This window comes from Sycon ciliatum, chromosome 5 (assembly GCF_964019385.1).
Source record: "Sycon ciliatum chromosome 5, ocSycCili1.1, whole genome shotgun sequence".
Classification (NCBI taxonomy): domain Eukaryota; kingdom Metazoa; phylum Porifera; class Calcarea; order Leucosolenida; family Sycettidae; genus Sycon; species Sycon ciliatum.
This window is the reverse complement of record NC_088647.1, coordinates 14,116,864-14,142,292: the sequence shown is the minus strand read 5'-3', so window position 1 is coordinate 14,142,292 and position 25,429 is coordinate 14,116,864. Positions and strand designations below refer to the sequence as shown.

The window sequence follows — 25,429 nt, the reverse complement described above, 5'->3', positions numbered from 1 at the left end:
TGACTTTTGTATAGCATTGTACACTATACACTCAGTATACAGTTAGCCCGGCCTTGCACTCACTGGCTCACTAGGACCACCGCGGTACATTCCGGTACATGTTTAGAAGAAGGCAGCTACTGACTATTTATTTGCTCACTGTGTTCAAGTACACACTAACTGGTGGGAAATAATACATGTAACACCATACGGCCCATAGAAGAACACACTGCAATGCAGTCATAACATACAGAATATCAAATACAGCCCTAGCCACATGCAGCTGGCAGATGATATAATCATTCTATTAATATGCATGCTATTGAGTGGAAGCCATGATCAACAACAACTTACAGTGCACAACAATACAGTGCACAACCTACAGAAAGCAAAGCAATCATACATGAGTTACAGGCAGTGGCTGTGCGCAGTACTACTTCTAGTTCTGCCGGAAACAAAGCTGAGCCGTACTGAAGGGCGCTAGAAAACCGGAAACACACTGGCAGGCCAAAGACAAGCATTGCGATAACACCAAAGAGGAATTCTAATTGAAGTTCTAATAGAAATACTCTCTCAAGTGGTCCGCTGGACTGAGTGGGTGTGAACAGTCCAATGGACTGATAGATCTGAGTCCGGGAATACAGTTGATCTGAGTGGAATACAGTACAGTATTTACTGTGCGCATTGTGCGAGCAGGATCTAACTGAAGAACTAGAGATGCAATTGGAACACTGGAATGCCGCTGACTGCTTGGCATCCATAGAAACCGTGCCACCTACTGTACCTCTACGTGGACTAAACAAACCATGGCCCGGCATGAGTATCCACCAAGTGGCAATAAACAGTGTGCACAGAACCTGAGCGCATCGCTTGACAACAGTGCCGCGAGAGATACATGTAGATACCGACTGCTGCAATTCGGAAGTGCCTAACATGCAAGTGAGTTATCTCCATGGTAACCATTGACTCCATGGTACCCAGACCTGTCTCCATGGTAACCAGTGCAAACCTAAGTATGAGTAGTCAAAACGGAAAGAAGGTGCTCAACTCCTAACAGAACATGTTCTTGCTCAGGAAATAATGCATTAGAGAGGCATCTACGGCTGGTGGCGGTGTTGGATTGCCTGAGTCGCCATCAAAAACTGTGGCACTAGCACGCTGGAGTGCCTGATGCCCTAAGCGAGGGTTGCTCCCTTGTTCTCCTCCTGTGCATTGTTCAGCTTGTAGTAGGCACCTTCCTTGGCCATGAGCTCAGAGTGTGTGCCCTGCTCCAGAACACCTCCACCACCGAGCACCACGATCTTGTCAGAGTTGTGAATGGTGGACAGGCGGTGGGCAATGACAATGCTGGTGCGGCCTTGACGGGCTACGTCCAGGGCGTCTTGCACCACCTGCAGCATGGCATAGCAACGCGCACACGATGGTCATTTCCCATTTCCCGCTTCAACAAACATACCTTCTGTTGCTGTTACTACTTTGACCACTCATGCCATGGCACATCTGATCTATATTATGCCATGGCATATCTGATCTATATTAGTGACACTACAGTATACAATACCCTGGATGTAATCTACTTTGAAGTACTTTTCTATTTGCATTGGATACCGGAATAAACAATAAAGCACCTTTTTCAGGATTCTGCCCATTCCTTTCCAGTCATTCGACCATGGTTGGCCAATGCTGTAGACAGCTGACCTCGGGCACACAGTAACTGTTACCTCGCCTACTAGTATAAAGTACTGATATGTACGTCCCTTGGAGGTACAGACACTAAAGGTTCAATGTACATACATTATGAGATGTCCCTGATTTTCTAACCAAGCCGCGTGACGGCTAAAGGAGAATGGCTAGTACATGCACTGCTGAATGTATTGTATTCCTCTACTACTACATCCACAGCTGAATGAATGGTAAGTTACTCCTTCAGTGCGTCACCAGTGCATGCACACTCACCTTTTCACTCTCCGTGTCCAGGGCGCTGGTCGCCTCGTCCAGCAGCAGGATCTTTGGATTGCGCACTAGGGCGCGGGCAATGGCCACTCTCTGTTTCTGTCCGCCTGACAGCTGCGTTCCCTTGGCTCCAACATTGGTGTCATAGCCCTGTGAGTACGAACAAGGGTTAATGAAGAAAGTAATTCAGATGGTGTACGTTGACAGGGAGCAGAATAGAAGAGTCTGCATGCTTTAGAAGCACCACTTGTGAGTAGTACTAGATGAGTACTACTCTAAGATAAGTATGCTCTAGATATTAGTAAGGTGAAACATGTTGAGCAGATCCTGCACTACTACTTGACTGCAATGTACACCTGACCTACCTCGGGCAGAGTAACGATGAAGTTGTGAATGTTGGCCCTCTTGGCGCAGTCATGGATCTCTTCAAGGCCGACTTCACGCTCCAGGTCGCCATAGGCTATGTTATCGGCTATGCTAGAGTCGAACAGGATGGGTTCTTGCTGCACTATACCCATCTGCCGACGCAGCCACTTCAAGTTGAACGTGCGAATGTCAAACCCATCAACAGTCTGTACACGAGGCGAAGAAAAAACATTGCACTGCTGTTAATATCATAAAGAGTTGCAGTAAGTATTACAAAATACCTCTATTTTCAGGTTGTTTGGGAGGTTGAAGTTGGTCTTCCATTGCAAGACGTGCACACAGGAAACTGTTCAGCTGCACTTCTTCAATGAGAGCTAGCGAAGGAGAGAACAACACGCTGATACACGTGTGACTTGGGCAGCCAACGAGAAAACCATAGTGGAGGTCATAAGAAAATGCAGCAGCCAGGAGCAATATTCTTGTGAACATGTATAATAAGTGATGTACAATCACGGCATCACCACATAACACAAACATATCCCTAGCTACTTGCACGAAGATGCCCACACTCACCACAGAGCCTGCGACCGGGTCATAGAAGCGCTCCAGCAGTGATACACTGGTGCTCTTTCCACAGCCGGACTGGCCGACGAGAGCCACGGTTTGCCCGTGATCGGCGGTGATGGTGGCGTCCTGCAGGACTTGAACGTCGGGGCGTGACGGGTAGTTGAACTTGATGTTCTTCAGGGCAATGTCACCAGAGACGCTACTCTGCAAAGAGGACATGTGTGTGCACGAAGAGTGGGAGTTGGAGAAAAAACAGCACAGCAGAGTGAAGGAAGAACCAAGAGCAATGCAGAGATGCAGATGGACCAGGGATGGGAGTACAGTAAATATCGGATATAACGTGCCCCTTTGATTTTCGAAAATGTATCACTATATCCGGTGCATCACTATAGCCGATTTGCATGTTTGACCGACACATGGCACATGACTGCACATGAAATGATGCGTACACGCTGGAAAAAGCATGCTGAAAGTGCATGCATGCTCCGCGGACTGTGTACCGGTGCATGACATAGAGCAGTGCATGGCATGCAGTGCAGTACGAGTACAGACTGTACATGTACCATGATGTACCGGTACTAGAACTTCGATTCATCATGTGGCATGGCTGCTTCTTCAGCGTGTTCTCCAAAAAAAGCCTGAGCTGGATCCGTGCTCACGTAGATCGTAGATCTACTCGGTGTCCAACGAGTTGCGTAGAGCCAGAAATAGACATGAGTGGCTGTGTACGTGAGTTGGCAACATCATCGTGAGAGGCAACACAGCCAGAAACGGACAAGAGCATGCAGAAAGATCACTCTTGATCATTATATGCGATATTTTCCTGTACATTTGATATGGTTTGCTTCCTGAAGGCCATCACAATAAGCGATATATCGGTATAGCCGATAATAGTGTATATAGTGATATTTTAGCTGTATTTTTTCAGATTTGATTTTGATTTTGACGTGTTCTATCACTATAACCGGTATATCATTATATCCGGTCACTTTATAAACGATACTTACTGTACATGAACTAAGAAAAGGCCAGTTACAACAAACCGTACTGCGCTTCAAAGCACAAACAAGTAATGCTGGAAACCACAATCATCCATCCCATTTTCAGTTTGGACCTCAGAGTCGACTCGAACACTGTCACTTAAAAGATGTATTGTATTTTCTGGACTATAAGCCGTACTGGAGTATAAGCCGCACCCCCCCCCCCCCCCCATTTTTGCCACGAAATACAGACATCCATCATATTTATCACCGGTAATTTTATAATCGGAGTAAAAGCCGCATCGGGGGTGAATTTTGAGTGTTTAACCCTTTCCGTGCTAATGACGTCTATAGACGTCATGCGCGCTGTACGCCAAACGGCTAGTGACGTCAATAGACGTCATGGGATTTGCGCAGTATATCGCTGTGCATAGATCAGTGTACAAACTTTCGTAACTCCGTCAAAAATAAGTCTATCGCGACAATCGATACACCGTTGGAAAGGTATTGAGCTCAGCTTTCCAGCAATATAAAGTTCTTCACGATAGGAGAAAGATTGACGGAGCGGCGACGGTGTGAACACAAAATTCACGGCACTGAGCGATCGTGAGTTTTTTGTTCGTGCATTCGCAGTTTTCTGCTGCGTGCCAGGGGATTTCCCTTTGGTACAGCGCATGCGTAATGGACACCAGCGGAAGCACGTGGATCTCAGCTTTGCAGCGCAGTTTGAATAGTGAAAATCGGCTGACCTGGAACAAGAAACCGAAAAAAGAATGTGAGATCGAGTTGCTGTGCCTTTCCGAGGCATCGTGAAGTAGTTTCGACAGGACATAGAAGTTGTACCGCCATGCATATTGACTTGAGAGCTACCAGGATAGATTCGCTTGGTCCTGATCTTTCCAACAAGCCCAGGATGATGAAAATCCATCCAGGTAAACTGAACTGAGAGAAAAATTCGTTGGGACCTGTGCGCGAAAACGACACCAGGAGAGTCAGTGCGCTTGAAAGTCAGTTTGCTGGAGTAAAAGGGGCCAGCACGGAAAGGGTTAAAGTGCGGCTTATACTCCAGAAAATACGGTCGCTTAACAGGACAAAGAAGTGAGATGAAAGTTCAAGGAGCTAGCTGTTGTGCTGTCGTCCTCACCGGCTTATCCCCTTCCTCAGAGTAGGAATCAATCGGTGGAACGTCGTCCAGCAGAGCGAAGATACGACCGACCGCCTTCTTGGCCTTGTTGATATCAGGTGCGATGGATGCAGCCTGACCCAGTGAGAATGCGCTGAACACCAGAGCACCGAACACCCTGGACAGCAGCAGCAGTAAAGAGGACAGCGCAAGACATTGAGCACACAAGTGTGAACACAACAGCTGCTGTGCCTGTAACTCTCCCCTTAAAATATCAAAGAAGTGACAACAGGTGCAGTGTTAAAACTTTTAAAGTCAAAAACTCAAAACCGGGCAGACCACAAGTATTTTCAAGTTGCTTTACTATGCATACATGCAGTTTGGTTTTGACATCAATCGGCATGCCGGTACTCGTACATCCTACACTGCGGGGTCCAAACTCACTGGAAGACATCTGCAAATGATGTTCCTTCGTTGGCGATCAGAAAGCCACCGAAGCGGAAGGTGATGGCGTAAACGACAAAGAACATGGCCTCGCCAAAGCCGACCGTCAGACCAATGATGTGACGCTTCCTATTGCCAGCCCTGAACAAAGCAAAACAATACAGCAGAAGGTCGTAGGTTTGATGACACATGCCATAAACAATAGCAAAGGCATAGCTGTGACACAGCGGACACAGTAGCTAGCAGTTACAAATTTGGATCAAAGTGCCAGCGGGCCTACAATCCACACAGGCATGCAGCCGTCATGTTGAATAATTTATTGACGATGGGGGGGGGGGGGGGGGGGAGCCCACGAAACAAGGATTATCAGCACAGTGAAATGCTCCTGAAATGGGAGGGAAGTGCTTTATAAAAGCGTACAGTCGGTATGGGGTCCCTCTACACGCTGCCCGTAGCATTAGGAGTGACGATTTGGACTACTATTGATGGAGAGGTCCATTCCAGCGACAGCGTACCACGGTGGAATGCTCTTCCCTTAGACTGTCGCCAGGCACAATCTCCCACAGTATTTGCTCATCCGATTAAATGCCTTCGTCTAGGGTGGCATCGCCTGTTGGGACTAGCCTAATAAAGAGTCTTCTACAACTGCCATCACAGCTTACCAAGCGTTTTCAAGATAGAGGACTATGCTCAGTATTACTGTATGTCTCTGTTGTGTTCTGATCCCCATGCACACAAGCATCCAGCAAGCACCAGTAGATTGGGGAAAAAGCGCTGAACAAGAGCATGCGCAGCGTGATCATGCTAGTGCTACAGAAGTAGATATATTACTACTATGTACAGTACATATTACTTTATTATAACAGTCTCACTGGCCACTTACGCTGCTAGTGGCTCTAGGACTTTCATGTAACGTGCCACAGCTCGGTCCTCCAGACCCAGTGCTACAACGGTCCTCACGTTGTCCACAAACTCAATGGCCAGCTGTAGACAGCAAGACAAAGCAGGCAAGGCAATCTAGTCAGGCATCGGCACTGAAGACATTGCAAAGAAACCGCAAACATTATCCGCCACCTCGGAATACCAAAATCATGCGGATTATCCACACAAGAAGCTCCAAGTAGGTGGAATCGTCTAGTTCAAGTCCAACGCTGAAAGGACTTCCAATGGGCATGTACTCTCGTGACCTGGGTGGCACCATTGACCATGTGGCATGTCCTACCTTGCCTGCTTCCAATTGTTCTGGTTTCTTGGCAGAGCTAAATCCAGCCAATGCCTTGGTCTGCACAGCAGCGCCTACGCCCACCAGAGGAATAACAGCAAGTAGTAGCAGTGTCAGCTGCCACGAGGCAATAAAGCTGATCACAAGAGCAGCTATCATTGTCGAGACGAACTGCAATAGATTAGCTATCTTGCCACCAGTTGCCTGCAGGGAAAGAAAAGGAAGGCAGGGCAAGTTAGTCAGACATCGGTACTGAAGATATTGCAAAGAAACCGCATGCATTATCCGCCACATTGGAAAATGCTGTGTCCAGGGACACAGTTGCACATAGTGACTGGTGCAAGTTAGTTTTAAGCATGTGTAAACTCATTTAGACTTGTTTGCTGTGAGTGAATCCTGAGTAAAACCAATTCAAACATGCCTAATTTTTAGTAAATCAAGGTAAACCCCAATCAAACCAGGCCTTGTCAGCGTAAACAAACGTCATACAATCATATGTTCCAACATTCATTCTTTTCATACGAATACACACATACAGCAACAATACTATCAGTGTTAATATTATAATAAGTGATATTATGACATCACATCAAACACTATAAGGGCACATCCACGTAGAGAAGTACTTTGAACTATAACCTATGTGCATGTACATTAGGGGTGAAACGAAGTAGTCGAAGGTTCGAAGGACCTTCGTTTTCCTTTGAAACGAACCTTCGTTTTTGATTCGAACGAAGGTCGACACGGGTTTAGTGCATGCATCAATGCATTGATCTTGTGCGATGTGCTGCATGCACTAGGATATGCTGTACTACAAGTAGGGGCACGGTCCGCGTGCGCACCGGAACTGAAGAAGTGACAAGTCAGTGAAGAACTGGCCCTGTTCCAGTCGCCAGTGTGTTCCCGTTTTGCGTTGGTGTGTAGATCTACCATGGTGTACTCATGGATCACTTTTTTGATTGTATTCGTCGAGTGTTTGGCGCTCTGCGATACTAACTACTAGTAGGAGAGTAGTTTTGCGATTTCGATCGTGTTTTCGCTCAGTTTTGCTTGTACCAGGAATATAGCTTGCTGTAGCTGCCGTCGATATCTGCTAGTGATGGTGTCTGGAGAAAGTTGTAGCAGCGATACGAGTGTAGTCTCATTTTTTGTATCGAAAATAAAAGTGTCCATCGCTGAAGCCATTGCAGTATCCACTCTCCCAGCAGCAGCAGCGAGAGGGAGCGCAGCGATGGCCTGGAATCATCGACACAGGTGAAGTTCCTCACCCAGTGACTATTCACTCTCCTCTCAATCACCAATGCACCCAGTGGATGCGAGCAGATAAGCAAAAAGTACATGTCCATATTTGACAATTTTTTGATGAAGTTGGGCATCTGATATTTACTACGCAATATGGCTCTTTTCCGTCCATTTTGGTGTTGTTCAAGCATGCAACTGGCTGTACACTAGAGCAGTACTCCTGTCGTTTTGTGTCACAAAAGCCAAGGCTTGCAAGTCTGTACACGATCCCACTGATCTAAATTGTCAGAAATATGGACAATTGACTCACAAACAGGTATTAGCAAGAGTCCATAAACATTGTTTATGCACTCTTGGTATTAGGTATGGCCTCTATCAAGAGTATGTTGAAACCTTGCCTCTATCTAAAGTTGTGTGCTCTACCAAAGTATTTTCTTACCTGGAATGGATACATTGATACCACCAGATTCAGAAACAAATTGCACATACAATATAAGTATTGGGTTCTGATTTTCTGCCCCCTTTTTATTTTTAAGATTTTTGAGCGTTTCCGTGATCATGCTAAAAAAGAATCCTTCGACACCTTCGTTCGTTTTAATAAAGAAGGTTCGAATGGGAATTTGAGACCTTCGTTTCACCCCTAATGTACATGTATTAATACGGCACTGGTACACATCACACACCCCTGTATACGCACGCGCACTCTAACGCACGCCAGGCACACGAGCACATGCACACACATCCATACATACACACAAGCTACTTACACCCTGAATGAGAGCGGCGTCGGTGGACAAACGTGTTGCCAGGGCACCAGTGCTGTTCTTCTTCTCATCAAAGAAGGCAACGTTCTGAGAAACAATGGAGAGGAACCACAACACGGCGTGCACACGCAGAGCATGACAGGGTGTAGACATGAACACAACTTCAAGTGAACATAGCAGGTAACTTATAGCAGGCAAATGTGCAATGTCCGCCGGAGCCTGCTAGCAACTCCGGGCAACATAACATGCAGGTTGCAGTTGAGGAAAGCTGGATGACACTGACACACTACCAATACCATACACTATCGGTACTCAACATATCCCTTCACTCCGGAGACTCCCTCGATTTAGGCTAAGGCCGGTGGAGAATCCATAAATACAAATACAAATACAAAATAGACTCCACATAACGTAGACCCACTAGCATAGTTAATCAGCTAACTTATATCCAAGAGGACTTTTATCCGATAACTATGCAATCGATTTTGCTGGCATGCAAATGGGTACAGAATAGCACACACACTGCACCCAAGGGTCTTCTATGACCCCCGGCCTACCTTTCTCAGGATAGACTTGAATGCCAGGCTACGCATACGCTTGGTCAGCGCCTCTCCAGCATAGGCAAAAAAGTAGAACTGAATAGATACACACACACGCACGCACACACGCACGTACGCACGCATACACACACACACACACACACACACACACACACACACACACACACACACACACACAAACGCACAATCGAATCAGCACATCAAAACAGGAGGTCACATAGTGGTACATTGTACGTGTTTCCAAAGGAAAGAACAATATTCTTTACGTTATGCACACACACTTTTTTAAATTACTATAAGACGGTGGTGGTGGCGGTGGCGGCGGCGGTTGTTTGGGGAGTAAAGAAATGTTGCATGAAGCGTGTGCTTACTTGGAAGAGCAGGACGAAGAATGCAGCAATACCGAGTACGGGAAACATGCCAGCCCAAAGATCAGCTTCCCTTCTGTATTCATCCTCCCGGCTTGGATCTTCGATGAAACGGAACACCTGTGGCAACGCAATCCAATAATAGCATGCACACACAGCACACACACACAGTACACAGTATCCAGCAATATTCCTCAAATAGCCACGAGAAAAATTACGTTGGTTTCCCTTACCTCCCTCCACTCGCATATACAGCGCTTTGCCACCCCACATCAGAACATCAGTACTTCAAAAGCTCAGTACAACATCACCATGATACAGAATAGTAGCGATGCATGGTGTAATTCATACTGCAGTGAAACCTGTCTAAGACGACTGCTCAAAGGACCTTCAAAACGTGGTCTCTGTTACTAGGTGGTCTCCTTATCCAGGGTAATTTTAGTGGAAATTGCATCCCTTGATCCTGATTGCAGTGGTCTTCTGGGACAGGTGGTTGCCTTATCCGAGCGGTCGCCTTGACGACAGGTTTGACTGTAGTGGTGCTTGTACTGACTGTATCTTCTCTCATCAACACTATCTGTAACCAGCCAGAGCTGGAAAATGGGTCATCCACGGTGTCACGCCGCTAATATTCCAGTGATCACATGCCGTATTGCTTACGTTCAACATTTCGGCGAAGATAATGCCAAAGGACGGGAACACGCAGCCGAACGCCAGTGCACAGATGCCACCGATGATCATGATGGGATACTCAGGTTTGTTGTAGGCCAATAAGCGCATGTTGGACACCTCTGGTAGGTCTTCCTCCTCTTCTTCCTCCTCTTCCTTCTCCTCCTTTGCTGTGGGCTAAGAGAGCAACAGTGCGGAACACACATGACAAATACAATATATCACCCATCAGTGTCTGTTCCCGAGAACCTCATACAAACACAATGCTGTATGCAAGCAAAGGGCCATGACACCGTAACGTCTGCTCCTGTTTATCGAAAAACACAGCCGGTGCTGAAAAATCAAGCAGACTCACCGATACAAGCAGTACTTGGTATACTGAAACAAAAGGGAAACAGGGGCATGAGCAGTCCTCAAAACAGTATCAAGATCCTGTGTGCGTCGATTCTGAAGCAGGACACTGCACCAGCCCAACACCTGCGCATATCCACTACGCGCATCCTGCTATTCTACACGTACTTGCAACGTCAGTGTTGTGTACTTGCAACGTCAGTGTTGTGTACTTGCAACGTCAGTGTTGTGTACTTGCAACGTCAGTGTTGTGTACTTGCAACGTCAGTGTTGTGTACTTGCAACGTCAGTGTTGTGTACTTGTACGTAGTCACTTCAGTTGACACCACGATTCAGCTGACTTAGCCTGGGCAAACTTACAGCCTTGCTGATGCCAGCAACTGATTTCTGTCTCTCTATGGTAGATGCCTGTCGGACTGGGGCTGAAATGGACTTGAGGCGCTCGGCAAATGCATCGTCATCACCAGGGCTGGTGATCGAGGCTTGTCGGAGCAGCTCCAAAGCACGCGGTCCAGCGCTGCTGGTTGAGCCCATGCGATTCAAGAGGAACTCTGCATGGCAGAGAAAACAGAAATTCGTACATTGATTCATCAAATCATCAAATCAATGGAGCTGGGACTTTATCCTTATAAATGTCATGTGATCTCTGCTGCCACGGCAACTACAAACATCCCACACTGACGTCATGTATGACATCATGACTCAACTCATGCTGGATCCAGCACAGCGGCCTGCACCACATGTTCCCAGAAAAAAAGGTGCTAGCCATACAACTGAACCACGCATACATGGAAGTATTGTAGTGCAATGTCCTTACTGGCTGCTTCGGCGTTTCCTTTCTCGGCTTCTGCCAGCGCATCCTGCAGGGCAATGACACAACAGAGGAGGATGAGCAAGCATAAATATAGTACGTCGGCGCATTCAATTGTCATTGGTTTCCACCACCCAGTGTTGTAACTGTAGCCTCACTCCCTTCCGACATACACTGTAACAGCAACTCCCTTCCGACATACACACAGTCACACACATGCACGCATCACTGTGGATAAAGCTGTTTTTTTTTTAAGAAGAAAAAAAGGCATTTAACAGCTCAATAGGCGCAATCCAGCAGCAGCCAACATAGGGTTAATGAGAACACACACCATACACACACACTCATACACACACACACACACACACACACACACACACACACACACACACACACACACACACACACACACACACACACACACTTCAGTCACTTGCCTGCATCATAACCAGAGCATAGTACAATCCCTGCTTCTCCATGAGCTCAGCATGAGAGCCCATCTCCGCCACTTGGCCATTTTCAATTGCAACAATACAGTCGGCATTCTGGATGGTTGTCAAGCGATGGGCAATAACAATGGTGGTACGTCCAGACCGAGCCTACAAGTTCCAGAGACAAGTAGCCCGTCAAACGGACCAGAAGAGAGAGAGAGAGAGAGAGAGAGAGAGAGAGAGAGAGAGAGAGAGAGAGAGAGAGAGAGAGAGAGAGAGAGAGAGAGAGAGAGAGAGAGAGAGAGAGAGAGAGAGAGAGAGAGAGAGAGAGAGAGAGAGAGAGAGAGAGAGAGAGAGAGAGAGAGAGAGAGAGAGAGAGAGAGAGAGAGAGAGAGAGAGAGAGAGAGAGAGAGAGAGAGAGAGAGAGAGAGAGAGAGAGAGAGAGAGAGAGAGAGAGAGAGATGGGGAATGAGAGAGAGAGAGATGGGGAATGAGAGAGAGAGATGGGGAATGAGAGAGAGAGAGAGATGGGGAATGAGAGAGAGAGAGAGATGGGGAGTGAGAGAGAGAGAGAGATGGGGAGAGAGAGAGAGAGATAACATGATTATTATTAAACGCAGCTGCTTATGAAGTGCACAGTCATCATTGCAGCAGCATCAGTTTCCCTGCCAATTCAGGTATACCACTCCGTCTCACAGTATGTTGTAGTGATAGGCTGACTGTCCGGCATCCATACACATGTACTGGCCTGACACATAGCTCATAGAAGTACAGGCATGCTATTGTTAACACTAGATAATTGTTGCAAGGATCAGTGTCAGCTTACAGCATCCAAGGCACTCTGCACGACTCTCTCGCTCTCCGTGTCCAGAGCACTGGTGGCCTCGTCCAGCAGCAGGATCTTCGGGTTGCGGATCAACGCACGCGCTATGGCAATGCGCTGCTTCTGACCACCCGACATCTGTGCTCCGCGCTCTCCTACTTGCGTCTCGTAGCCCTATGCGCATATCAAATACACATCAATGAGTACAGTAGTCATGCACATCCATACATGAGCACTTCAAGTCAAAATCGCTAGTGATTAGCCAGTGATTATACTTTGTAAGATAAGAAGACCCTTTGAAGGTGAACAACTGAGGCGTAACGCTCCCCCCCCCCCCCCCTCTCTCCAGTCATGCTTGCGTTGACTACACACATAGCACCACCAAACAATAAACAACCCATCATAATAGTGTATGCCAATTGCAGTAGGCGCACTCCACTCACATCGGGAAAGCCCGTGATGAAATCGTGCGCATTGGCCATCTTGGCTGCTTGAATGATCTGATCACGGGTGACCTCCTCCAGGTGGCCAAACGCAATGTTCTCGGCGATGGTGTCGTGGAAAAGCACTGGCTCCTGACTGACAATGCCGATCTGACTGCGAAGCCACTTCACATTCAAGTCGCGAATGTCACGACCGTCCATTTTGACCTGAATAGTAACAACCAGCATGGAATGAGAACAGAAGCTGACAATGGTACTATGAAAACACATGGAGCAACTACCTAATCCTACCCTCATCTAGGGTCTTGACTTAATCATATTCCAAAACTGCAACATGCAAGCCTTTGAACGAGAACTGAGTTGCTTACCACTCCACCAGCTGGATCATAGAAGCGCTGTAAGAGCTGCATCAGTGTGCTCTTTCCGCAGCCACTGGGGCCGACGAGAGCCGTAGTTGTGCCGCTTTTGACGTGCAACGACAGGCCTTTGAGAATCTATTGCAGTGGGAAAGTACATGGTGCACACACATTTACAATTACCACCGGCTTAATGTAGACCGGGTTCTGCAGGTGGCATCACAGATCACCAATGTACTACCAAATCGAGCAGATTTCATACACATAAAGGTAATTTGCCACCTTTTCATATTCCTTATAAGCGGATTCAGTTCCAGATCGTTATCCTGGATATCCCCTACAACATGGAGAAGACAACAGCTCTAGCGTTCCAACTTCCAAACACTTGGGGAAATGTGAGGGCATTACACTAGGTAGGAAGTGAAGCAGAAAATAGTGTAATGGTAACCAAAGGTATCGGTGACCTGTTTACGTTTTAGGCTGATTGAATGTTTCAGTCACTCTCTCTCTCTCTCTCTCTCTCTCTCTGCATGTACATCGCCAACTCTGGCTGGCTGGATATGTGCAGGTCTACAGGTGTTTAAGCATCGTAGCTTGTGATTCTCATCATGCTCCTGCCGCTTTGGGTAATGCTAAGCTAAAAACGTTATTAACAGTCCAACATACCCGCTCGACGAAAACATGTTCTGTGTTTTCACATGCTTGTGACAGCCAGAGAATGAGCACAGCAACACATCAAGGAATTAGCAGTACAATACAGTTAGTGCCGCACTGACTGCTATGTTAGCCATACCTGGACATCGGGACGCGACGGGTACGTAAACTCTATGTTCTCAAACTCGAAATCACCGTGGACCTTGGCCGGCCGCTCGCCTTCCTCGGACGCCGAGTTGATTTCCGGCACCTCGTCTATGATGTTGTATACGGCAACAGCCGCACCTCTTGCTATGGAGGATGCCTGGATGCCGGGCGTGGCGTGGCCAATAGCAAAGCTGGCAATGACCACGGAGAAGAACGCCTGCAGAGAACCAAGCCACCAAACAAGCACTACACGATTGTCTACCTAGCTCCGGGGAGCAGGGCGTGGGAAGGTGGGAAGGTTAACTATGCAGTCACCAGTTAACATGGCAATAGAGAGGTTATGCGATACACGTCATACAGTACGTTTGCCACCCCAAATTCTTCTATATAAGGGGTTTCTGTACCCCCTTTGGGCATTTTGCCACCCCAACTGGCTCCTATATGGCGGATTTGACGTTAGCGCATAACCTCTCCAAGGCACACAAGCAATGTATTGGGTGGTGCAGTTAACACTACAGTGAAACCTGTCCAAGACGACTGCTCAAAGGCACTTTCAACGAGTGGTCCCTGTTACCAGGTGGTCTCCTTATCCAGTGCCATTTGACTGGAAATAGCATCCCTTGGTCCTGGCTGCAGTGGTCTTCTGGGACAGGTGGTCCCCTTATCCGAGTGGTCGCGTTGACAGGTTTTACTGTACTCTAGATTATTCATGAGGTGGTGTCACACTTGTTACCAGCGCATATGTACAGCCTCTGCAGATAACCTCACACTTGTTACCAGCGCATATGTACTTCGAAGTACGTGCATGCTACAGCACTCACCGTCACCATCTCACCAGCAAGGATGCGTTTGTCCCAGACCAGTCTTGAACCATACCTACATACACACACACACACAACCCACCCACACACATACACACACGCACACGCACACGCACACACACACATAAAATAATATGCCCTGCTCGTCAGTTCAGGTTTGGCTGCAGTCCCGTGCCTTCCAAAGAGCCATGCCACTCCATGGCTAATCAATGTTGGCACATACATGTACTTGGTGGAGACTTCCCGCCAAGTATGCGTTACACACTTCCTGTCTACCATCTGTTGTCACACTCTTCACCCTTGACCTTTTGAGCACGACGCTACATGAATGCCGCCCCACGTCAACACCTGCAAAAATCGCGTTTTTCCTATGAAAGTAGTAGCTGTTCAAGGATCGATAACTTTACCTTTCTTTGGACGAATTCCACGATCTTGAGCGTCCTGCAAAGGTCTTGAGGCGAGGAACAAAATAGTTCCAAGCTCAGCTCGGAGCGACACCAAAAGCCCATGCTACAGTCTGGCAAACTTCACGCACGCGCTCGACAGACTTGAGCACGGCCAGGAGATCAAATCCTCAGCTGCCATTTCACTCTCCTTGCTCGTATCGAGCTCAAATTTTTTTGAGGACTCCCCAGATCCGCTGCCATCATTTGAATCTAGTTTCCATGGCAGCAGATAGCGCGAAAATGATCGAAAATGGAAAATACGCGTTCTGCAGAGTTCGCAAAAAAATCGATTTGAATTTGCCGTGTCGAGTCGCATATCTCAACAACCCGGGGTCGTATCGCTTCGGCGATTGTTTCTATCGCAAGCTGAGAGTTTTCTCTTGCAGATACATATTTCGATCGCGAGAATCGGCCAAGAATTGACCGAGTTACGATAGTTTGAACTCACGCGGTTCATGCAAATCTCGTTTGTACGCTATGTACACTCACGAAGTAATAATACGTCATGCGTGGGTGCAGTGACACTGTACGTGACGTATTAATACGTCATGCGTGCTCAAAGGGTTGATGTTGTCCTTCTGCCTACCCCCCCCCCCCCCCCCCCCCCAACACACACACACACATAGTGACATAAACCTGTCATCTCATACTTCTCCTTTCTTCCTACTTGTAACAGCTATGAAGCCAAGACCACTTTGGTAAGCTGCACAACCTAATTGGCACTCCAGCCTCTTCATCACAGAGAGTGAGTGACGTTAGCTTTATATGCACGCACGCACACACACCATTGGACCATTGGACGCCCATCGCCGGAGGCGATGATAGCGATGCTACGGCAGAAGCCATAGCAGGATTGCACCATTCAACAGCTTGCAAGGCTGAAGAATTGACCGCCACTATTCAGCCTGGTCTAAACCACACAGCTATGAAGTGGCTTTTTCTGGCCAGTGAATCCCTACTTTTTGGTCTTTTTTCATTTTTTCAAACACACACACACCATGTACCAAACACACAGCATTTCGTGAGTAACGTTATAAACGAGACCATAAAATGAACTCAGTTTTCAACGTGCAGCACCTTACCAAAAGGCCAGACCGTAGGTGCCAAAGACCAGGAGATAGGTCATTCCAAACCCAAAGCCGAAGATGAACCCCTTTCGTTGTCCAATCTTCTGCGCCTCTTCTAGTTCGTTTGTGTATCTGAAAAGACACGCGTAACACAAACATATCATGTATGCGCATGTAGCATAGACATACATGAACATACATAAGTTTCCCTCCGGTTGGGATAAACACAAGGATATCCTGCTGCGGTTCTTGAAACTCTCTTGACTCTATACTGAGACACCATCTTTTCAGCTTGTTGTACTATCGATGACAACGTATGTTGCCAGCCAATTGTCAGAATAGACGTCCCATACCGTTCGGCTTCCTTATGTTCGCCTCCGAAGGCAACGACAGTGCGGATGGATGACAGGACTTCCTCAGCAACAGCTCCTGCCTTTGCATACGCAGCCTGCTCCTTCGTACCAAACGATGCAACAAGCTGCAGTGGGAAGAACGGTGGGGACAAACAAACATTCAAATAATCAGCAAAATTCTTATGACAAGCAAGGACCCAGATTTCCTTTGCTTCTTCATCAAAAGTGAACACTACAACAAGTAGAGTTGTAGACAGCCACCGCTTTGCGTTGCTTTCCGATTTCACTCACTCCCTGCACTCGATGCCTGGTGTGACCGCTCGACAGGGAGCACGCAAGCCAGCTGAGCCCCAGCGATAACAAGCCCAAAGTGACTCGATTCGGTGTGACCGCGGCCTTAGGTATTACAACTGATCCCTACAGCAGCTAGGGAGAGATGCCAAAATTCAATTAGGAAGGGAAGCCAACTGTAACCGAAGTGAAAAGAGACAACCCTCTAAGGCACAAAGGATAATGGTTTCACTTCACATACTAGTATCAGAGTGTAGAACAGTCTATGACAGCACAGCAGCAGTAGCAGCAGCATCAGCATGATGCAGTCAACACGCACACACGCATACACACGCACATACACACACACACACACACACACACGCACACACCTTGGAGACGAATGCTGCTGCAATTCCCAGCACGGGCGTTACGGCCAGGATGACCAGAGTCAGCCGCCAGGAGTTGACAAATCCAATGACAAACCCAGTGATGAATGTGGACATCCACTGGAAGAAGATACTGTTCTTGTCCCCCAGACCATCATAGATCTTCAGAACATCACTGTACAGCACAGAAACAGAACACAGGAAAGTCTAGTATTAAGTTAAAGCCGGAATATCAACCCATACGTTCATCTTTCCCTCATACCAATGAATAATTCAAATAATTCGACGGGGTTCGCGTACCGGACAGGTCAAGAACAAGGAGTCGTACACCTCCCTGGTCAAGAACCACCTTTCCGCTTCCGTGGGACGCCACCACCCCATGATCAGGCGTCAGGTGCGGCTCCTAAACGGTGGGGGAGGATAGATCAGATCCACCAATGAATGAGTACGTTAAAGCCTAAGTGTTCTTGTTACATTCGAAATTAGATGTCCTACTTGCTGTGGTGTACATGGCCAAATGTCAAGTTATCCCATCAAGTTATCCCATCACTGCATCAGGCAGTCAAACTGAGTAGTAAGACAGGTATAACTAAGCCAGGCGTTCCTCTCTATCAAGAACCAGACTTTTGCCAATGTTAGCTACAGAGTCTCCTTACTCAGATAGTCGAGAAGCAAGCTCTCCAGTTTTGTGCGTGTCAAACCAGGATATGTCCTGATGCAGAATGGAGTAGAAGAACCTCCTTCGGACTTTGGTGATCATCCTCTCACCGACTGTAAACCAGCACAGCATCTGAGCGTGGACGTCAGACCAGAAATGGAACAAACACCCACCACAATCAGACCAGATCAGATTCGTGTTTAACTTGCATTGTGTGTCATGGCCTTCTGGGCCAGCAGAAAAAAGCAACATTTCCCATTCTTGTCGCCAAGAAACACACTTGTGTCCGGACCTGCAGAACATGATCTTATGGTTAATGACCACCGACCAACCTCCACACAAGCAGCAAACGCAAGATACTATGGCTGAATAGATAACAGTGCTGGTGAGGTTGTTACTCCAACCTCGTGAATAGTCGACAAAGCCGTGCTCCGTGCATAGCTTAGTGTCTGTAGTGCCGGGACCATGCAGGCCCGAGCCTGTTGCACGTGCGTTCACGACATTGCATTTCACTTAACGCCATCACCGGTGGCGTCCTTACCTGGAGATACGTCGCAAGCCAGACACCGGCTGCGATTGCTAAATAGTAGTACGCCTGTGTGGTCAATTCATCTTCTAGCTGGTTGAAGAGGACCTGCTGCTGCTCTTCACTGAGCGTTTCATTCTGAGTGCCTGTTAAAAGTGACTGTACGGTGTCTCCGAAGATAATCATAACTGACGGAAGGCCAACGCCGTGGGCACACGCCATGAGGCTGCCGAAGAAGATGAGAAACACTTCCCATCTGGAGGCGTATTGAAACTGCAGCAAGACAGAACACACAGAGCAGATGCCACAACGATGGTATGCACAATCTGCTCCCAAGCTGATGTTACATTGTTAGATAACCGCTTTACTCAATGAATTTGAATAATCATAACATCACGTTAGTCCCACGGGCAATTGGATGTGTTAATCTCATGACGTCACCTCCTCCGGGATGAAATTAAACCTCCATGATCGGCACGGCACGCACACTGCTACAATTAGGCACAGTGCTCTCTTTCTCATCACCACCATCAGCAGCAGCAGCAGCAGCATAGAGCGCTATCAAACTATGCACGCCCATGCACAACACAAACAGTAGCCTCACCAGGCGAACGACTGACACTTTCTCTTCTGACTCGGTCTTCTTGTCACCATCTTCTGGCGCATCATCTGTTGCCTTAGGTGCAGGCACCACCGGGAGGACAACACCATCAATTTCATCACTGCACATAAAGGAAACACAGAGCGTGTAACACGAACAAGTAGGGCGCTACGTTTGTTACGTTCGTTACGTTTGTTGCTGCATTGTCCAAGAGACGTCCGACTTATAGACAGTCATAGGAATGTCTTCAGACGTTGTGCAGACCAATTTGTGGATTACCATAAAGGCTAGATCGATAGGAATAGCATTGGTAGTGTAATACCTGGATGGATTTTAGACAGTTCATGACCAACTATCGTCAACCTTGCCAACTATCCAGGAGCAATTCAGGAGTTTAGCCAATACCATGTGACCATCATATTCTACTGTGTTCCAATAACAATATGCTCAGTAGCATGCAGACGTAGCGTGTGCAGGCATGCATGTGACTTTGTTGAGAAGATAGTATTACCCACACTGGTATTGGTACCTGTCAGCAGCAACATGCTCCTACATGCCATGGCATTGGGCAATCATTCGATTTTTGGCATGCTGAGTATCTGCAGTTCAACCATGAACCGACCAGCATACAAGTAAGGGATACTGCCACTCCCTGGTGTGCAAGTGTTGGAGCTACTGATGCGGCAATGGCATCATGTGATCAAGCCCAGAATGCCCTGAGCTGTCAACAAGTGACAGGCTATAGGCCTAGACGATTCCATCATTGCACCTATCTGACAGTGAACAGTGAGTTCATAAAGGTGTTGGCACCTTGTCAAACCCAGTGCAGACTGATGACATGCGCACAGACTAGACTCATGCCTAGGGACATACAATATCATGATTTCTAATCATCTACCACTTCTTACGTAGTACAGCAGTACTGAGAAGCAAGCTATACCATGCTACATTCCATCCTCAGGACATGACCCATATTGTACACCCTGGCTTTGTCATTATTAGACAGTCTAGCTTGAGTTGAGCAACCTAACTGAACTGAATCATTTTAAAATAATTTTCTACAAAATATTTTTTCCATGTACGATAACATTGCTGATCCCTACCAAGAGCACACACAGCAAGGAGTGGAGCTGTGTCAGGTATCCTACTAGTTGCAAAGGGCCCTGAGACACTGGACTACTACACGGGGAAACCTATGACTGTGATTGTTTCCATTTCGATTGCACCCAGTTCTCAAAGAGGACCTGTAAGGGAAGCAGACTGACAATCTCCAATACTAGATACTAGTAGTCGTACTGTGCTTTGCACACACGGTCCCCACCCCAGCGTAATGTAACCAGCAGTATTTAAATACACCCTGAAAAGAATGGCCCTGCGCAGTACTCAGAATCAGAGATCTTGCCACTACACTATTAAATTAAAAGCCAGTAAACTGTAAAGGCACAAAACAGGTAAACGTCCTTGACCACAAGTGTGCGGGTACTTCACAAGCTCGTGCCGGTATGTGCTTCGTCATTAGAAAGGGTTGTAAAATAAGTTTGAAGTGGCTCTTGATCATGAGGTACTACACCAGGGCTGAATACAGTACGGGTACTCACAGCTCGGAGTGAGGGTAACAAGGATGCAGTTTACAGGGTTATGGGCCGTTACACGCCCGATTGGTTGAGAGACTCACCTTCTCTCCCCTGACTCACTTGTGAGGTCTGCATTCGCCACTAAGGTGTGCAAGGCATAGGCATAGTGGTGGCCTGCGGAAGCGAAGGCTAGTTTGTGTGTTTCTGAACATTCAAGCGATGCCAACGCGAATCCCGCGAATTATTATTATTATAGCCAGTACATGTATAGCAACAGTAGCTGCTGTAGAGGATAAAGTAACATTAGTTGCCACTAGTAGTAGTAGAAGCCTCAGAATGTCTATTCGTCGGTTCCAAGACCTTAACAATCTATTTGTTTCCTTGAAATTTCATATACAAGTACTCCTATCAGACTTCTTTCTCTCTTCAATTCCTTGTGTGTTCATATCGGAATTGTTTTCTGCCCGTACAAGTGGCTTCTTCAGTGGAAGCCTCAGCTAATCGGTCTAGTGAGGTAGAGTGATAGGAGTGGGCAGCTGAGTCACGGAGTCTGTGTCGTAGTAAAAATTAATGATGCTACTTTACACTTGGTAGCAAATTAGTAAATTTTGCAAAACACCAACACACAAGAAGAGGTACCAGCACCTGGCTTTTTTAGTTGGGAATTCGTAGATCTGCAGTATGACTACTAATTCGAAGCAGCGCAGACCGTGAAATGAAACATAATGTTCTTGCAAAGAGTACAGAGCCGTATACAATACTGAATGACCACGGAGGCTGCAGTCAATTTCGTTAGCAAATTTGTGAAGTAAGTTTCTTCTATTGGCACCCAGCCTTGGTCAGAAACCGCAGTAGAGATTCCAGACAAATATACAAGTACATAACAATGCTAATACAACCAGCATACAGACTACAGTACAAGTCATGTACATCAGTCATTTAAATACTGACTGCCAGTTATATTTGCAGGACCTGTGAAAAGGAAACCTTGGACTTTTTTGTGAGTGGCCAGTATCGGAATCCATAGCATTATGTTGACACCCTATACGTAGAGTGCTCCGAAATTCGCTTCAAAGTCAGACCGAACAACAGCGGCAGATACGTAACTTGAAGGCAACTGTGTGTGGCAGAGAATCGCGCTCCGTGCTGCTCTCAATTCTTATCTGAATTGTTACTGGGGAAGGCCCGTAGTTCTAACTTACAGCGGTATTACCATCTGTGTGGACAGCTGCTAGTACATAATAATAAACACTACGAGTATGGGCATAGTGATTATACCCACAGCACGGACAACTAGCGAACGCTCCGTACTAGCGCCCATTGCACAGGCGAAGATTCGGAAGAAGCTCGAAAGACGAACGCCATGCATGATCGCCAGCCACAGTCGGCCCAAGACCTGAAGACCACCCGGATATACTCATGGCAACTGGAATGCAATACTGCCGTGCTGCCGTGCATGTACTTGAATTTCTTGCAGCAGTTTATATGATTCAGGATTCCTGCAAATATTTCGTTGGTTCGAGTGGAAACGAATACCTTGACACGTGTATCCACGCACAAGTAAAAAATGCACTCAGTCGCTTACCCCGACGCGGTGTCTTTCTTCAGCGCCTGATCATAGGAGTTTAGACGCTGAGCTTTCTCGTATGGCGGCGGGACATCACCGGCAGGTTCTGGGCCAACACCAGAATCACTTGATTGTGAGTTCCCATTATTGGTATTGGCAGGCCTAACCTCTACTGCCTCCAGTTCGCTGCCTTTGGAAGCGCCCGCTGCGGGATCCTTGTCGAGATTGATGGCACCGCTCTCTAGCGGCTGTGCCTCCACGTCCGCCATCACGGGCAGGTATTACAATTGGCGACAACAAATATAAGTCGACCTAGAGAGGTGAGCAAACTTTGTCACTTTCGAAAACCAAATTACTAAAATATCCGCATGCAAATTCACAAGTCGCGCACATGCTGCATGCAACTGCTTCAATGATTCCTCTCCTCGCTCTTTTTATTGATTTCGAGCCAGGGTAGCTAAGCTAGCTACGTAGACTACATCTGAACAGACCGTGCATGCTGCGAACCGTCACTCGCCAGTGCAGTACTGAGCCTGTACAATCAGATAATTATTAGATGCACATGTGCAAGTGGCATACCACGCACTACACTACAGACTAGTCGTCTCAGTACAGACTACAGACTTCTGATCTGCCTGGCGCGCGGCGCAAGAATTTCGAATACTAGTATAATGACTGTGACCGTCAGACTCATACTCGAGTCATAGTCATAGGATAGGCTAGGCTATGCATGGCATGCCATAGTATCGCCACGTGACTTGTCAGGCCCTGGCAGATGCACAACACAGCTCGCAGCTAGCGCTTCGGCGGTGACATTGTAGTTTGTATTGTAAATGCATTTGTTAGGAATGGATTTGCTCCCACAGTCCCAGTGCCTCCCACACACTGTCAAGTCGGCGGAATCGCGCGAGCTCCGGTCGCAGTGTGCATGTGCAGTGGTGTGGGAGCAAACCCATTCCTAACAAATGCATTTACAATGACATAAACATTGTATTACTTATTTTTTAATGTATTACTAGTACACACATGTACATGGCATGGCGCACAATGACCCTGTTTAGACCATAGTCCATATCAGTAAATAGTCATTGTGCATGTGGTGACCGACGGCATGTGTGGGAATCGAAGCTGGATGGGTCGGGCTCGTGCTTGTCTCGCTAGATCGGGAGAGACGACCTATCTAAAACATGCCTGTCAGACTGTCCGGACAGTCATTTATGCCTTGTTATGGTACTATGCTGTGGAATTGTTTTCGTTGCCTATGTCCTCATCTCTCTTCGTTTTGTTTTCGCTGCCTGGGCTCTCATTTATCTTTGCGTGCTTGCTTGCTTGTATTGCTGAGGGAACGTATGCTGGTTTGTATTCGTGGGTCCCCATGGTGCATGGGCCACGCGTACTCATCCGGCGGATATGTGTGAATAATAATAATAATAATAATAATAATAATAGTTTCCTCTGAGACAAAAATGCGATAATACTCATAAAAAGGACACACTTCAGGCTCATTACAAACATCTTGAAAGTTTTCGTCTTCACAAGTATACTTTCAAGCCTTCTCATCAGGTGAAATACAGGCAAGGGAAAAGGAACAGGAACAGTGGATTAAATACAGTAAGAAGGTGGTAAAACAGCGCAAAAAGAAAGAAAGAAAGAAAGAAGATAGCTAAAGTAAACAGCGAAAATTGCAATAATGACACAAAGGTGCAAATGCGAGAAAACTCAATAAGCGCGACATGTAGTGCGACAACAAGAGACAACCACTGGACATACATGTAACTAACGAGGTTTTGACGACCTACCTAACAGCCTAAGTGACAACACGCACCGCTACACCTTATTCCACAACACGCACGATCCACTCGACCACGGAGGGGACGTCCAGCAAAGAATCATCCTGGTACAAGATGGTCCAACGCAGCGGCATCAACACCAAGGAACGTCACCTCACAATTAACTAGACCACCAGAAAAACAACCGGACAAGACACCTACGTGCGTGGCAGTGACAGGAACCGCATCAACCAGAAGAATAACAAGATCGGCAACGGCGGCGATGGCAGCGACTAAAGCACAGACAGAGGCAACGGCTAGGGTCCACTCGACTAGCCATGTGAAATCGGATGTGTCCACCGCACATGCTGATTGTTCTGATGTTAGTTCTGATAAGTATGAGTCGTCCATTGCTAGTCATTTGTTTGAGCATCCTGATTGTCGTGCTGTGTATTCGGATGATTGTTTTTCGATTGTGTCACGTGTACGCAGTGCTAGATTGCTGAATGTTTTGGAAGCTGTATACATCCACACAAGGAAACCCAACCTTTGCAAGCAGAAACAAATCAAATTCACACTTAGGCTGTTAGGTAGGTCGTCAAAACCTCGTTAGTTACATGTATGTCCAGTGGTTGTCTCTTGTTGTCGCACTACATGTCGCGCTTATTGAGTTTTCTCGCATTTGCACCTTTGTGTCATTATTGCAATTTTCGCTGTTTACTTAAAGTCTTTAGCTATCTTCTTTCTTTCTTTCTTTCTTTTTGCGCTGTTTTACCACCTTCTTACTGTATTTAATCCACTGTTCCTGTTCCTTTTCCCTTGCCTGTATTTCACCTGATGAGAAGGCTTGAAAGTATACTTGTGAAGACGAAAACTTTCAAGATGTTTGTAATGAGCCTGAAGTGTGTCCTTTTTATGAGTAATAATAATAATAATGGTACATGTCCAAAGCTGGAGAGTGGAGTTACTCTTGTGTAGCTTGATGATGTCATTGCAAATATGCCTAGCTAGCTAGCTGGGGGCCTGGGGCTGCAGTGCAGTGCTGGGTACAGTTGGGGCAACCTCCAACATTACTGTGATAGCTTGCACTTGATGTAGCAAGGGGCTTGAGCAGCCAGATGATGGAATGTTTCAC

General features: G+C 47.0%; 1 protein-coding gene across 1 annotated transcript; it reads right to left on the bottom strand.

The window, feature by feature from the left end:
- Positions 1 to 101: 101 nt before the first annotated feature.
- On the bottom strand, positions 102 to 22,934 carry LOC135817720 (ATP-dependent translocase ABCB1-like). Its single transcript, XM_065330954.1, has 27 exons — positions 22,544 to 22,934; positions 19,388 to 19,505; positions 18,799 to 19,056; positions 18,256 to 18,389; positions 17,603 to 17,774; positions 16,941 to 17,065; positions 16,603 to 16,719; positions 15,075 to 15,129; positions 14,246 to 14,470; positions 13,465 to 13,590; positions 13,097 to 13,303; positions 12,657 to 12,827; positions 11,837 to 11,998; positions 11,406 to 11,448; positions 10,949 to 11,139; positions 10,229 to 10,414; positions 9,572 to 9,688; positions 9,198 to 9,275; positions 8,644 to 8,727; positions 6,635 to 6,838; positions 6,296 to 6,396; positions 5,413 to 5,553; positions 4,990 to 5,146; positions 2,872 to 3,069; positions 2,298 to 2,504; positions 1,936 to 2,082; positions 102 to 1,370 (listed from the first exon to the last, which is right to left on the bottom strand). Exons 1-27 carry the CDS (start codon positions 22,792 to 22,794, stop codon positions 1,155 to 1,157), a joined length of 4,191 nt encoding a protein of 1,396 aa, XP_065187026.1. The 5' UTR covers positions 22,795 to 22,934; the 3' UTR covers positions 102 to 1,154.
- Between the last annotated feature and the right edge of the window lie 2,495 nt (positions 22,935 to 25,429).